Genomic DNA, 17,117 nt, shown 5'->3' with positions numbered 1-17,117 from the left:
TAAGTGGGAGTTAGATGTGGCCCTTGGGGCTAAAGGGGTCAGGGGGTATGGAGAGAAGGCAGGTACAGGATACTGAATTGGATGATCAGCCATGATCATATTGAATGGCGGTGCAGGCTCGAAGGGCCGAATGGCCTACTCTTACGCCTATTTTCCATGTTTCTAAAAAAATAAATCCCATACAATTGCAAGAAGGCAAAGTGATTCCAGATACAACTAAAGGGTAAAGTTCTAGAACAGCTCAAAAGTACCAGTGTTTGGAAAACAAAAAACAAAATCCGATATGGTGATTCTGTCAGCTTCCATCATGGGTCAATCTACATCTGACACAGTAAGAATTCAGTGCCAATATGTACCCTTAAGAGTGAAAGGTGTGGAAGGTAAGTCTCTTGACAAGAAATCTAGCTAACTTGGACCCTGTTTCTAATGGGAAAGATGTAATGCCCGAAGGACTCAGGCCCTGTCAGCAATAACATTTTCCTACTCATGGATAATACTTTGCTGATGAGGAAACTAGAATGATTCATGGTTGAATGTTCTTGATGTCTAGCCACTTCTCACTGCTGAAGACATAATTTTCTATTGATGTACAAGGATAATATTTTTCAAAATTCCAGCAAATCTTTGGGATAAGTACTTTGAACTTGCTTATAGAATGAAAGTCCTCCTTGGAGAACATTGATGATTAAATTGAGATGTTTCAAATTATGAAAACATTTGATCAGGTGGTGAAAAGTGATTCGATCTGTGGCTGGAGGTGTGGAGGTGGGATTTAGCACAAGAGGCTTTGATCTGGACTATTAACAATGTCCTTGGAAAGGAGTTCACACAAGAATATATTTTAAATATGGAATTCTTTTTCCTCCACACCCTAGTGCTGTTGAGACCAAGTCAAATGAAAATGTTGAAATGGAGATTGATAAGGGTTGGGCAGGGTTACAGTCAAGGTCTAAGAATCAAGTTAGTGGCATGTAAAGCTCACACTGACTTAAATTACAAAAAAGCAACATCTTGACAGGTTTAGTCATGAAATTCAATGTGTCGCCAAATTAGTCAGAGCAACTTTCTTGTGACTGGAAATTGCATTGACAAATGGCTCCTTTGATGATGAAAATTGTCTGGCTCATCAAGCCTGGTGTCCAACCTGATATGCCATCACCAGGCCAATAATGTCACTTCTTAGAGGCTGTTTCAACAACTGTACTTATTTATGACACATGTCCAGGGTGAAGTGACGTGTCTTTAGGATAAATTAGAAGCAGAGCTTTGGGCAATATGCACACCAAATAGCAATGCAGACCGTCCTGATCTTTTATTTTTCAATTTTGATTTTAAAACCTATTATACATTTATAATGAATATTGTCCAATGTTGAAAAGCAACCACTAAATCCATAATTGCAGATTTAAGGTTAAAATAATCAAGGGATATGGGGGAAAAAGCAGGGACAGGATACTGATTCCAGATGACCAGTCATGATCATATTGAATGGCTCGAAGGGCCAATTTGCCTACTCGTGCATCTATTTTTCTATGTTTCTTTATATGTCTGTGAACAACTAATATTGAATACTATTCTGCTGGTGGTTTAACCGTATACTTAATCACATGTTCAAAAGCTATATTTGGAATACAAACCTTTCATGGTACACACCCTTGGAAATAGAGTAAATATGGTGTCGAAGAAGACATTTGGCAGGCTGAAATTCATCAGTCAGAAGTTCAGGAGTTGGGACAGAATGTTGCAGTTGCATTAATTGTCTGTCATCATAGGCAATTGATGAAAATACAAACAAAATATCAGCTTGCATTTTGCTTGGGTGTAAATGTACGAAAGGTTTGTTATATAAGGCTTAAAGTTGCTTTTATGGCTGAAACGTGATCAACTTTGGAGAAATGTATTTACTATTTTCGGTTTGATTTTGTTTGGGGTGAAAGTGGATCTGGTTGTGTGGTATTGTGAAGCAGTCAAACCAATGGCTATTAGATTAAATGACCTGGACACTTTCTTTCCTGAGGTTATAAGCTTTCAAAGGGTTATGAATGTGAAAGTACTAGGGTAACTCAGCAGGTCAGGCAGCATCTCTGAGAACATAGATATAACATAGAGTACTATCAGTTAGCAATCAGTTGTGATTCTTCATATGTGGCATTTGTGAAGGAAAGTTATTGTTTTGTTTAATAACAATTTTCCTATGTGTCCAGCAAGGTACTTGACATATTTTTGAAAGTATTGTTCTATTTGTCAGTGGAAAAGGTTTTTGATTTGCTAGCAGCTCTCTGTTGTTACTCAACTATGTGCAAAACCTGGATAGTAAAAAAAACTGGGGTGCCTCTAGATGTGGTTATGACCACTGCTGATAAGAAGTAAGTGGCACCTTAGGTGCCTATTTGCAATTAGCACTTGGAGCTGAACAATGATCCATGTTCAGCGATGTGAATCAGGCAGACATTTGAAATAGGAAATATCTTTTTTCACCTTTAGTTAGGAAGAATTTCAAGCATTTAAAGGCAAAATTGTCACTAGGTTTGATTTAACAAAGCAGTTTCCAAGATTGCAGTATCTGCTACACAAGATTAACTTTTGTGATCTTTATTGAGTGACAGTGCATGTAAACATCAATTGTTAAGTCTAACATTTGAATGACATTATTATCAAGGGAATTAGCTACTTTCACCAAGCAAGTTAACAGCTGAATCCTTTAACAAAATACCTGTTCAAGTAGAAATTGGTATTTGGACCATTACAAAAGGGTCTGAAGAAGAATCTCAATCTTAAACGTCACCTATTATTTTGCTCTAGAGATGCTGCCTAACCCGCTGAGTTACTCCAACATTTTGTGTACAAAACCATGCTGACTGTCCCGAATTAATGCATTCTCTTCCAATTGGGAATAAATCCAACACTGAAGAATCCTCTTCAATATCTTCCCCACCACTGAAGTGAGGCTCATTGGACTTTAATTCCCCGGATTCTCTCTAGCTCCGTTCTTAAATAAATAAGCAACATTAGCTATTGTTCAGTTCTGTGGGACCTCGTCTGAGCCTAGCAAAGAGGCAAAGATCTTCGTCATGTTTCCTGCAATCTCTTCTCTTCTCAATACCCTGAGATAAATGCCATCAGATCTTGGGGGGTTATCCACATTTATGATTTTCAAGGCCGCCAACACCAACACCTTAATCTCAAACTGCTCTGCATATTAATATTCTCCACACTGATCTCACTGTCCTCCATGTCCTTCTCCTTGGTGAACACTGATGCAAAGTACTTGCTAGTACATAGTCTTCATCCCACACTCCAAGCACAAATTCCGTTCTTTATCCTTGAGTGGACCTACCTTTTCTCTGACCTACCCTGTGCACAGTGGTTTTCATGGTCTCACAGATCCCAAGTCCCCCCAGTCCCTTTCCTGGGTAATGATTCATTCATTCTTTCAGCACCGTATTTAAAAAATAAACCTAAATGAGGTTAACTGACAGCAAACTGTTTTAGATGGCTTAATGCAGAGGTCTTTATGTCTGCATCAGAAAATCAGTTGTGGGTAATCAGCATATACATCGCTGTCCGTAGGGGGGGGTGTGTTTGGGTGCGACTGCACCCCTCTTTTTTTCCGAGAAAATACCGAGAAAAAAAAAATCGGAGCGCAATCAGCGTTTACACTTTGACGGAAATCGCCCGAAATTCTGGTTCCGACCCGCTAGATGATTTGGGAGAAGAAAATACGACCATCCGTGACTGTGCAGTTGGGGAAGCGACGCAAAAATGACGCCGTCTCTCTGCGCGTGCGCAGTAGACCCGGGCGGGATCAGACTGCCATTTGCACTCCACACATTCAGCTCGATGCCTCGTGTCTACTCCAGGTAAGTAGTGGAATATTGCGTTGCAGGAGGGGGAGCCTGTTTTTTATCCTCGGTGGCAAACTACCCGTGAGGGGGTCTAATCCGGCCCATGGGATGATTTAGAAACAAAAGGGAGTGGCCAATTCTCCAACTTCTATACTCAATACTCTGACTGATGAAGGCCAAAGTGCCAAAATACTTTTTGACCACCTGATGTACCTGCGACTCGACCTTCAAGGAACCATGCAAACATCAACCATTCCTCTGCCCACTTGGCTAATTGATCCAGATCCTGCTGCAATCTTTCACAACCATCTTCACTATCTGCAAAACCACTCACTTCTGTATCATCAGCAAACCTGCTAATCTTGCCCTGTTCTGTGACGTTTCACAGAGTGCTGGAATAACTCAGCGGGTCAGGCTGAGTATAGAAGTTGGGAGGTCATGTTGCAGTTGCATAAGAAGTTGGTGAGGCTGCATTCAGAGTATTGTATTCAGTTCTGGGCACCATGTTATAGGAAAGATGTCATCAAATGAGAAAGGGTACAGTATGAGGATCTTGCCAGGACTAGAGGGCCAGAGCTGTAGGGAGAGGTTGAGTAGGCTGGCACTCTATTTCATGGAGCACAGGAGGATGAGGGATGATCTAATAGAGGTGTATAAAATCATGATTTGAATAGATATGGTTGAGTCTTTTGCCCAGAGTAGGTGAATCGAGGAGCAGAGGACATAAGTTTAAGGTGAAGGGGAAAAGATTTAATAGGAATCTGAGAGGTATATTTTTCATACAAAGGGTGGTAGGTGTATGGAACAAGCTACCAGAAGAGGTAGTTGAGGCAGGGACTATTGCAACATTTAAGAAACAGTTAGACAAGTACATGGATAGGACAGGTTTGGAGGGATATGGATCAAACGTGGGCAGGTGGGACTAGTGTAGATGGGATATGCTGGGCCGAAGGGCCTGTTTCCGCACTGTATCACTATGACTCTATCTATATTTCCCTCTCAAACCCATTCTCCTGCCTTCTCCCCATTTCCTCTGACACCTGTATCAATCAAGAATCTATCAATCTCCTCCTGAAAAATGTCCATTGTCTTGGCCTCCACAGCTGTATGTGGCAATGAATTCCACAGTTTACCACCCTCGTAAGAAATTTCTGCTCTTCTCCTTCTTAAAGGATTGTCTTTTAATTCTGAGGCTGTGGCCACTGGTCCTAAACTCTCCCACTAGTGGAAACAGCCTCTCCACATCGACTCCATCCAGGTTTTTACCAGGCTGGGACAGATGGCAACAGCTTCACACCATGTCCCAAAGCTTGGGTCCTATCCTGCATCACCCAAGGTAGCAGAGACGTTATAGGAGAGGGCAAGCACTGTAACAAAGTAGCTCACAATGGTTTGGGTAACATTCAGGAATGTCTATGCATGTCACATCATGAATATTACTCAAGAAGGGTCTTGACCCAAAATATAATCTATACATTTCTCCAGAGATGCTGCCTAACCCACTGAGTTATTCCAGCACTCTGTGACATGTCACCTATCCATGTTATCCAGAGATGTTGCCTGACCCGCTGAGTTACTCCAGCACTCTGTGAAACGTCACCTATTCATATTCTCCACAGATGCTGCCTGGCCCACTGAGTTACTCCAGCACTTTGTGTCTATTTTCCCTTCACCCATCTGCCCAAGCCCACTCTCCCCTCTCCTTTCCTATGTTCCTTTCCACCCATAAACCTCTCGCTGCCTTTACCTTTCACTCCCCTTTCAAATCCACTCTACTTATCTACATGCATTTTTCTGATCAAATTTTTAGTCATAGAATGATGCAGGCCCTTCAGGCCCTTCAGCCCAATTTGCCCACACCGACCGACATGTCCCATCTACACTAGTCCCACTCACACGCGATTGGCCCATATCCATCTAAACCTGTCCTATCCATGTCTTTGTCCAAATGTCTCTTAAACATTAGGATAGTCCCAGCCTTAACTACCTCCTCTGGCAGCTCGTTCCATACACCCACCACCCTTTGTGTGAAAAAGCTACCTCTCAGATTCCTGTTAATTTCTGAAATATTGGTCATAAATTTGGTGCAAAAATGCTCCAAAATAAGGCTTAGAATGCATCAGGGAGCATTTAAAACCCCTGAAGCAGAACCTGGACCCCGGCATCGAGGGACTTCACACTTCACGCTCGTGATTTCACATTACATTTTTTGGAATCCTGTCATAAGTGCTCAGAAGTGTTACATTGTGGATGCAATACAAGAACAAGGAGAGTGGATAATACTGTCGTGTCAAAGCAGTCTGTGCCTTACACAAAAGTAAGAAAATTACTGCAAAAGTACAATTCTTGCGCTTCTCCACAGTCACTTTATTCTAAAGATTGAATATTTGGAGGTTAAAGTCCCCGACACTGGGACTTCATGACAAGAGCATTTCTGGTGATTATTTACTTTTTAAAATTTATTACATACATTTTATAAATTAGATATCAATGGTCAGTTGGAAAATAGCAATTGAGTAAAAGGACAGTGTTCAGAATAGATTTCTGCAGCACTGGCACCTTGAGCAAAATGTAATAATTTCCCCAGCATGTCAGAAAATCAATTGTGCACTGTAGAGATATAAATATGACAGCTCTGCAAACACTTAACTCCTCGTTAATTAGAAGTGCCAATCCATTTCTATGAGAGCAAGACAAACTCTCACGAGGTTAGTTCATGTATTCAGTATCTTCAGCATTTGCTTTACAGCTTAATGTAGGCTTGTAAACATAACAATGTTTGCCTATCTGTGGGTCAGGGAGGGTACTGCTATTTTGTCCCTATCATGCAATTTATTTTAATACAGAGACTCATTTCTATTTCGATTTAATTTTTACAACTGGCATGGATGGATATCACTCAGTTCTCGTAACACTAATATGATTTAAGATCAGTGCAGTTCAGTAAAAAGTGTTTTTAAAATAACTCTTTCTTCAATTGTTATTGTGGGATTCTATATTATGACCTTTAAATGTATTGTATGCTATAGTGACCTCTTACAATGCTTATTTTACCATCACTCTCAAGTGGGTCAAAGAACAAACTTGGTATTTAATGCTTTTGAATTCATTTCTCTTCATGCACTTTCATCTAACAACCCTGAGTTTCTGTAAGGTGTGGTACTCCTTGTGCTAAGATTTACAAGCAGTACAATTGACAGTCTCTGCTGATGAACATAGGTTGCCCAGAAGGATAGCTACGTTTTGTGGTGTCTGTGATTGTGCTTTAAAAATTGCAAATTTCAAACTTCCATTGTTGTCTGAAAATTTTCAGTGTTCAATCTTAAAATGCGCAAGTAACCTATTCATGTGAACTTTACCAACATTTGGACTTTTATAATACTGGCTACATAATTAATGATTCCAAAAACAATAGCAGTAATTTACCTTGTTTTCAATTTTTCTTGTGAAACAGTCAATCGCCTGTGCAAATTAATATTGATCTCTTTAAGTCACTAGAATCTTCGAAAGATTAGTTAGACTAATCCAACGATGTAATCATCATTTAGACCTCAAAGAAATTTGATTCGGCAATGTTAGTCCTTGTTTTGAAACTTTCGACAAATATCTGACATTTGACAGCCTGGCAGAATAATGAACATAGTGCTGAATCAGTAAACACTTTTGAACAGGAAATAGGCAAATTCATATGTCAAACAGAAGTGGATAAAAAACTGTGCATGTTTATGAAGAACACATAGTATGGCCTGTGCAATTATTAAAAAACAACCAAATGTAGAATAGTGCATAGACCACATAACCATATCTTCTAATGTAAAACATTTAGAAACCATTCTACTGTAGCAGTCCACATAAATTAGAAAATAGCTATCATCTTGTTTTCATTTTGTCTCAAAATTATTATTTTGCAAAGTATATCATTGGATTATTTGCTGAATGAACAAACGGGAATATTATTGAGGCGAATTTTGTTCTGTTTGGCCAATGACTCACTTATTCCATTCCATAAGATAGCATGAGATGTACTGGATAGTGTATGTTATGTTTGCTGATGTGAGGTAGCTGAAGCCAAGACCAAATTAATTTAATTTTGAGTGCAACATTTAAGACAGACACTTTGCTTTTATTGATTTTTCATGTGTGGCATGATGGTCCTTGACTGAATGTATATGATATAAATGATGTACTCAAGCTAGCCTTGGGCACTTGCATCAGAAAATCTTCATAGTTCGGACATGGTGTCAAATTATTTCAAATCAAGGCAGAAGAAATGATGATTATATGTATTTTATTCTGAAGAGTATAAAATGTATTTTATATTCTTCAATTTAGCAGTACATTAGCATTGTATTATGATGGAAGTACAAAAAGATGAGGTAATATATAAAGTACATCTTTGAGCTATAGTTTGAGCATAGCTGAAAACATTCCTTTAAATTTATATCACAATCACTTAGAACTTACATCGTTCTTAACCTTTCCCAATATTCCAACAGTGGTTTCCCCAGAGAAATGCAACTAAATTGAGTTTGCATAAATATGTAAGGCACCAACATTCCACACAGGGTGTTTGGTTTTGTGTAAAACTGCAGCTTCGCTAAAGCAAAAAAATAGGTGCATCATGCATTAGTTAGTTTTCAAACCCTTTGACATTTTTCACTTTCTGCCCTCAGAGTCCCCAGACATCTCATTAAGATAATGAGAGCCTATAGCACTGCAATCTGAATTTGTGATTCAGTCTTGCAATGCATGAAGAGTAAATTTGAATGGGAAATGTAAGATGCAGCTGTCAGCAGTGGCTGAGAGTGCTGAAAGTGATGAGATTATCAACTTCAATATATTCCTGCAACATTGATTTGCAATTACCACATGTGGGAATTGCTTTTTGTTTGTGTTCAGCATATGCAGTCTTTGATTTGCTCCTGTCTGTTGGTGATATGAGGTCACCAGGAGATGTTGATACACTGTCCTCACCCAGCTTGCCCTGTATGTCTTTCAAAGCAGATATATTATGCAATATGGACAACCCTACATATGATATTATTTATGAAGTGAGAAAATTCATACTGTATTTCTAAAGGAAATCTATTCCATTAGATTTTACCAGTTCCTCCCTGAAGAACCTTCATAAGTCTGCTATAAAATTTGAATGAGTTTAGTTTGCCAAAGACACTAAAGGATGCTCTTCCAACCTGGCAAAAGAACCAAGAGCCAGATTTAACCATTCATAATAAACATGGCAATGGCAATGAAAGAAAAGTATACTAAGAATTTTGAGGGCACCGAGTCATTGTAAGCATCCACTAATTGTGTCTGTCATAACAACGAGTTTGCAATATGGTTATGAATTAATCAGGTATTTGACATCTTGAGTGAATAAAGATAGTAATTGATTGTTTTTACACATCTTAGCATGAGGGCAACAATGTAGGAATATTTTAGATTAAGGAAAGTATTTACTTTTCACAAATTCCACCCCATTTTAGAAGCTATTTCCATTGTATTTTTTAAATGTCTTTGATAAGTTCTTCCGCAAAAAAACAAACTGCTGGAAGGACTCAAGCATCATCTGTCGAGGGAAAAGGAATTGTGGTTCATTTTGGGTCGAGGCTCTGCACCAGATGCTGTACTTTGAGGGTTTTTTTTGCATCAAATTTCAGCATCTGTGGTCTGTTGTCCCCATTAAATTTCTCAAAGGAGTGCAAGTTTATGTGTGAACAGATGCAAACAATGGTGCACATTACTGCACTTATTTTAGTGTATTTTGGATTTTGTCCCTGCTGACCTTGTAAAAACAGACAGTTTCTACAATGCATATTGTACAATATTGATGCCAACCTGAATGTAAGCTGCTTGAACAGCAGCAAATCATAGTATCTTAGAATATTTGCAACACACAATGAGGTCATTTGACTTTTCATACTTATTCCAGTCAAAAAGAACCATCCATAATAATCCTTTCGTCGAGTACTTGATCCATGATCCTACATTTCAAATACACAGCTACTTTTCAAATGAGCTCTACAACATGTTATATGCCCACAACATGTTATATGCCCACATCAGAGTGAACAATGAGGGAATGATTGGGATCTCATAGGGGCACTTTAACTATCTTATTTGGGCGCAGAGATGCAGCAGGTAGAATGTAGTATAAAACAGCTCTTGCTTTCCTTGGCTGGCTCTGTGTGCACAAATTTACACTCACAAAGGACTTTGCTATGATGGCAGAGCATCACAAAGGCCTGTGGCTTTTAGATCAGCACATGTATATGCAGGGATGAAGGAATATGGATGATGAGCAGACAGATGGCGTTAAATTTAATTTGACATTGTGTTCACCATAGAAATTGCAGACCAAAGGACTTGTTCGTGTTCTCTTTTGCGTGTATGTACATAATGAATATATACATATCTGCACATATTAACAATGCCCCTAGCTGTGTGTTTGTGTGAAGTTTCCATTCCTGCAAGGCCTTTCTGGAGATATCGCACCTGCAAGCTGTACCTGCAAGCCACTGAAAGTTGGCATGCAGGTACAGCAGGCAGTGAAGAAAGCTAATGGAATGTTGGCCTTCATAACAAGAGGATTTCAGTATAGAAGTAAAGAGGTTCTTCTGCAGTTGTATGGAGCTCCGGTGACAAACCGCATCCTACGACTATGTCTAAGACAAGAATGATTGGAAACCCCACCCTGCAAGCCTTTATTAGTAAAATAGGGTGATGCCATTGCTTTGGTGGTCATTGTGATGCCTACAAGGCATGACTGCTATGAAGAAACTTCAGAGGGCATTGCTCTCAGTAGAAGAAGATTCCCTGTTGCTTGTGGTTGAAGCCCTTATTTCCAAAGGAGACCCAGGTTGGGCCAGTATGAGAACCGGATGACTGTGCTCCAGAAGCAAGATCAGGCTGCTTTCAGAAACTTCACTAGAATCCCCCTTGAGCTGTTTCGGGAGCTGAAAGCACTGGTGGGCCCTCTCCTGGAGAAAAAGGAGACCTTCATGAGGAAGCCGCTGGAACCAGGCCTGCGCCTAGCCATCACCCTGGCATCAGGTGATTCCTACAAGAGCCTCTCCTACAACTTTCTTGTGGCCCACAACACCATCAGCAAGATTGTCCGAGAGACCTGTGAGGCCATCATCAATGCTTGTGAAAATGAAGCCATGGACTGCCCTAGTACACCAGATGAGTGGAAGAGAGTGGCGCAGGACTTTGATACAAGATTGAATTTCCAGCGCATATGTGGGGCAGTTGATGGCAAGTATGTGGCCATCAGGTGTCCATCCAAGGGAGGTTCAATCTACTTCAACTACAAGAACTTCCATTCCATCATACTCCTAGCTGTGGTGGATGCAAACTACAACTTCCTGTTTATGGATGTGGGCACACCTGGCAGTGTCGCAGATAGTAGGATCTGGAAAGAGACCTCCATTGAGTAAGCACTGGAAGAAGGAACAGCAGGCTTTCCTGATCCAGAACCTCTGCTAGGAGAAGACAACCCCGACCTACCACACACTGGTTGCTGATGATGCCTTCCCACTCGGGTCATGAATGATGAAGCCAAACACTCACAGGCAGATGTCAAGGGAGCAGAGAATTTTCAACTGCAGGCTGTCCAGGGCTAGGAGAGTCATGGAAAATACCTTTGGCATCCGCAGATTCAGATGCTTGCTGAATACGATGGAGCAGGAGCCCAAGAATGTGGAGACCATTGTCTAGGCAGCATGCGTCCTCCACAACCTGATCCGTAACGGAAGTGCAGCAGCAGCCATAGTGGAGGGTGACCAAGTGAACAACCAGGCAGGCAACATCACACCAGGCTCATTGAGAACTGGAGGACAGGCTGCACCGTTGGTGCCACTGGAGAGAGTGCCAGGAAACACCGGCAAAAAGAGAGCCAAGGTGCAAAGAGACCATCTCTGCACTTACTACAACTCTGAACTAGGCAGTGTACCATGACAGAATGACATGATCTGAAGACCAGCAGCAAACATCACACACCACAAACAGAAGTTCACCATTCCAGGAAGAGAGCCCACTACAGACCACAAGATTGTTTTATTTTGTCTAGTTGTTTAGTTTCTTTCATTTATTTTAGTTGTGTATGTGTGTGGGGGGGTGGGAGAAACTGTTTTTAGTCTCCTCCTTCGGGGGGATGCAACCTTTTCTTGCTGTATACCCCATCTCCGTCTCCGTCTGCGCTGAGGCCTAATCGCGTGGCTGGCGGCCTCCAACTGGGACCGACCTCGAGGTTCCGAAGGCAGAGCCAGGACTTACCAACTTCGGGGCTGTGGTGGCAATGCGGCGGCGGCGACCCGACTTCGGAACCTCGGAGGCTACGGTTGCGGGCCCAGTGGACTCGGCCGCGGGCCCAGTTTGGTGACCGGTTCTCTGGAGCTCCCACAACGACAGCTTTGTCCGCTGGACTGGAGGGTGGCAGCTTCGGCAGCTTCGACCGCCCCGGGCTGTGGAGTTTGAACCAGCCCGTTCGCGAAGCTCGGATGTGGCCGCTTGACTTACCATCACCCGGCGGGGTCCGAACATCGGAAGCCTGGATTGCCTCAACGCAAAGGGAGAACAAGGAGGGGAGAGACAATGACTTTAAGACTTTTGTCTTCCATCACAGTGAGGAGATACCTGGTAGACTCACTGTGGTGGATGTTAAACTGTGTTAAGTGTGTGTTTTGTTATTTTATTCTATGTTAAGACTGCAAGGTATACAGTTTTGTTCACACTGAAATGTCTGAATGGCAATAAAGGATACTTTACTTTACTTATAAGTCCCTTGTCAGGGTCACCCACATCCTCCCAAAAGAGATTAATTTGCAGTGCACTGCTTGCATTTGTTTGTGTTTGTTTTATTTTTACTTACGTTTTTTCAATGCCAATCAAATTCACCAGTCAGCACCGGCGGAAACATAAGTGGGACAGGTCCATAAATGTGGCTTCATAGCTGAATTGGGATTGAAATCATAACAGAACCAAATCGTAAAACAATTCTACAGAGATAAAATGGTTTTAAAGGTACTTCATTGTTAAGTGCAGAGAAAGCGAAGGCCAAGCTGTGACTATGAGTGGTCATTTACCTATCTGACTATCTTTGTGAGTGTGTGTATATATACACACACTAAACCTTTTTTTTCTCTCTTATTTATTATTGTTTACAGTGTACTATGTTTACATATTCCGTTGTGCTGCTGCAAGTAAGAATTTCATTGTTCTATCTGGGACATATGATAACGAAACACTCTTGACTCTTAAAGGGCCTGTCCCACTTGGGCGATTTTTTTCGGTGACTTCAGGCGACTAGGCTGTTTTCACATGGTGGCGTGGCGGGGTGACGCCTGTATGATCGTGAGTAGTCCCCTCAAGTCGCCTAAAGAGCCGTAACGTTTTTCTGGTCGCCACTGGATTTTGAAATGTTCAAAACTTTTTGGCGACAGTGGGCTTGACGTAGCTTGTCTTCTCCTGTCGTAGGTGCTGTAGGTTGTCGCCAGGATGATGCAGGTTGGCGCCAGGTGACGTTAGTTGTCGCCGGATGCTGACTTCGGTGAATTCCATTGGCAACTACCTACGTCAACCGGCAACAGATACCGGTGACTGAATTGTCTGTCTTCAGTTGTTTCAGTTGTCGCCAACAGAGTCGTTGCTTCTCGTAGCTTGTCTGGGCGGACGTAGGTTGACTTCAGTTAACTGTGTGGTTGTAGGTTGTCGTAGGTGCAGTCAAGGTGATCGTCCTAAGTCTTGACGATTGGGCCACCGGTTGTCGGTAGCTTGCCTTAGCTTGACGTCGACTAGATGGTATTTTGTCATAGACATTGTCGTGGAGGGGTCCAGTCGCCGCTTTTTCGGCGACCTGCTACGACTGTGAGGATCGCCAGCAGTCGTCGAAAAATCACCTAAGTGGGACAGGCCCTTTACTCTTTAAAGCAACATCACGTTTCTCCCAGAGCATCTAAAATTCGGCAGAAGAAATGTAAAGTGGTGATGGGCAATTTGAAAATATTTCCCTGCATGGTTCCAATTTAGGTGGTGTCAAGGAGAGGATAGCTGTTTGAGTCATAAAATGATGTAGGATGTTGTGTGAAATTACCATATCTTTGTTCGGTAAATAAAACCTATACTCCCAATCTGCCCTTTATCCCAAATTGATTCTTATTTTAGACTGACAGAAATTGTTCAAATTGAAATCTCATGACTGTGTTTTAGCTGCTTTTATAGTTTAATTCGTGCCATAAAGCATTTAATGTACCTCAGTGACCAATTGATCTTGAATGCTTCCTTTGTATTCTGCACCTCCAACAAAACAGCGTACACCACAACATTTTCCTGCTGTTTATTAGTTGATCTGCGGCACCAAGAGTATAAGTTCCACAAAAGTTAGTTGATTTTTCCTGTTGTTACTTCCTTCCTTTGCTTGATGATACATAACCGCAGTTTGAAAAAAGTTGAGTGCTATACCATGTTAAAATGCATAAAAATATATTTGTCGTCGTTTATTAATATTTTTGGTTGATACACGGAAGACTTATAACAAAGAATAAAATCTATCTTCATCTATGATTTCATGCCGAGTTCGATCAATTTTACTTTGCTGACTCTTTGAGAATCTATCTGTTGCGTTAATTACATACAAGGGTTAGTAGTGTAGGAAATGTACTCTGGAAATTGGCAAATCATTTTTTCCACTTTTACAGAATTTCAACCAACATAAGAACTGGCTTGCAGTTTTATGTTTCTCTTAGCAAAAATTGAAATATTAAACAAAATCAAATGTTGAATTGAGGCTTTTATATTGCAGCCTTCAGAAAGCCAGAGACCACAATGTAAACAGGTAACCATAGAACACAATGTACTCGATAGTCCTAGATGAGTCAACTTGCCAAAAAGCTACCATAATTCACTGTGACGTTCAATTTACTAGTATGGAAAAAATAAATGAAAATATTAATTCAAAACTGTTATAATCACTGGAAACTTAACCATCTACAGAGTTAATATTTGTAATATATTCTCAACTATTTCCAGTGTCTACCAGTCAGATGGTTTATTGTGGAGCATTATAGGAGCCATAATGTCTAAATCTCTTTATTTTTGCCTTCTTAAATATAGACTTCAAGCACTGCTAAGATTAACAGTCAGACCCAAGGACAAATGCTAAGTAAAAGTGTGAGATGGGGACAAACTCCTATCAATCAGTCAACTCCCTGGGACACTGACGAACCACCATCCAAGCAGATGAGGGAAATAGAAAATGCTGGTATGTTTTTATTTCTTTGCTTGAACCCAAGAAAAAGTGTAAAGTTCTTCTTTTGCTTTTTTACTGATGAAACTGTTGAGTGGTTCTTTGTAGCTCCCAAGTTGTTTAAATAGTGGAGCGGTTGGCTGAGATTTTTAATCAAAAATCTCGTGAATACGTGTTGCGTATTCCTGTAAGCGGTCTGAACAAAAAGAATGGCTGTGTCTGATCCAGTCCAAAATAGGTGTTGAATACTCCCAAAGAGAGTTTTTAATTCAACTAACACGAATAATGCTAATGTTAATGTGAGAGTGATTCCCAATGATCGTCACCCAAAGTGATTTGTTTATTTATTCATCCAGTGATTCCTAGCTGAAATTCTCTTGCACTTTACTTTATTTCATGGGGTGGGTGGGAGATCACTGGATATCATCCTAATTACCAATTTTAAGGCAACATTTTGTTCTATAGAAATTGAGTTAATACAATAATTTGTGTTAGTTTTTTAAAAGAACCATGCTAGAAATTGGCCTTGGTATAAATGGCAACTGAAATTCAAAATGATTACTATTATATGTTTGCATTAATTGAGCTTGGGGATCTTTGAGGATTTGATAGGGAATTGGGAAGCAGGTAGGTAATGAGGTTGATCAGGGCAGGAGAGCATAAGAAGCTAGGTGAGTGCAAGATATGGTGAAGTTCTTTTTCAAGTTGCAGTTCATGCAAAGAACAGTGTGATAAATAGCTGTGATTAAGTTCGAATCTTGTTGACTGCTCCACTGTTGAAATTAATGTTCTTGAACGAGGTGGTAAAGAAAGCTTTTGGTGTGCTGGCCTTTATAAATCAGAGCATTGAGTATAGAAGTTGGGATGTAATGTTAAAATTGTACAATTTTGGTCGGCATTGGTGAGGATGTCAACAAAATGGAGATAGTACAGAGGAGATTTACAATTTTGGTCGCCTAAGTTACAGAGAAAGGTTGAACAAGTTAGGTCTTTATTCTTTGGAGCGCAGAAGGTTAAGGGGGGACTTGATAGAGGTCTTTAAAATGATGAGAGGGATAGACAGAGTTGTCGTGGATAAGCTTTTCCCACTGAGAGTAGGGAAGATTCAAACAAGAGAACATGACTTGAGAATTAAGGGACAGAAGTTTAGGGGTAACATGAGGGGGAACTTCTTTACTCAGAGAATGGTAGCTGTGTGGAATGAGCTTCCAGTGAAGGTGGTGGAGGCATGTTCGATTTTATCATTTAAAAATAAATTGGATAGTTATATGGACGGGAAAGGAGGGTTATGGTCTGAGTGCAGGTAGATGGGACTAGGGGAGAATACATGTTCGGCACGGACTAGAAGGGCCGAGATGGCCTGTTTCTGTGCTGTAATTGTTATATGGTTATATGGAGGCAGCATTTAGGATATCTACATTGGTCTCCATGTGCAAACTAAAAATACCAGATTTTAAGTGTTTTGTAGCTAATAAATTTGTTGAAATAGAGTCAATGCTGCATTCGCCTTAACTGTTATCAGGTGACTGACCCCTCCTCTCACTAACTAGAGAGTTATCCTGACCCTCCATCTACCTCATTGGTGATGTTCGAACTATCTTCAGTCAGAATTTACTGAGCTTTACCTTGCACTAAATGTTAGACCCTTTATCATGTATCTGTACACTGTGGACAACTTGATTGTATACTCTTTTCACTGACTGGGTAGCTAGCACACAACAAAAACAACTTTTCACACATGACAATAATAAACTAAAGTAAACTAAGGGCAGTAAGCAGTATGTGAACAGCAAGGCTCACATTTTTTTTTGCATAGGGCACAGGAGCCTGGAAAATTTAATCATTGCATATATTTTTCTATTTTCAAGAGTATTTCCTGTCTGCTTCAAAATATTGTGCCAACTACTTGATCTGAAGACTTGCAAAAGTATATATCAAATGGAATTCACAGCTTTGCCTGTTTATCAGTCATAAAATGGCTTTAGCACGGCAAATTTTAATTGGTGGCCTCTTGCATTCAATCTGAT

General features: G+C 40.6%; 1 protein-coding gene across 2 annotated transcripts in view; it reads left to right on the top strand.

The window, feature by feature from the left end:
- The window catches only part of LOC129697127 (kelch-like protein 29), a 388,072-nt gene that overhangs the window by 215,576 nt on the left and 155,379 nt on the right, over window positions 1-17,117 (top strand). For both annotated transcript variants that reach the window (XM_055635374.1, XM_055635375.1), the window contains exon 3: window positions 14,958-15,105. In XM_055635374.1, coding sequence (XP_055491349.1) covers window positions 14,958-15,105 — 148 coding nt within the window. The remainder of the gene's footprint in view (window positions 1-14,957; window positions 15,106-17,117) is intronic.

Source organism: Leucoraja erinacea, chromosome 5, assembly GCF_028641065.1.
Source record: "Leucoraja erinacea ecotype New England chromosome 5, Leri_hhj_1, whole genome shotgun sequence".
Lineage (NCBI taxonomy): Eukaryota > Metazoa > Chordata > Chondrichthyes > Rajiformes > Rajidae > Leucoraja > Leucoraja erinaceus.
This window is presented reverse-complemented; position numbering and strand designations above follow the sequence as displayed.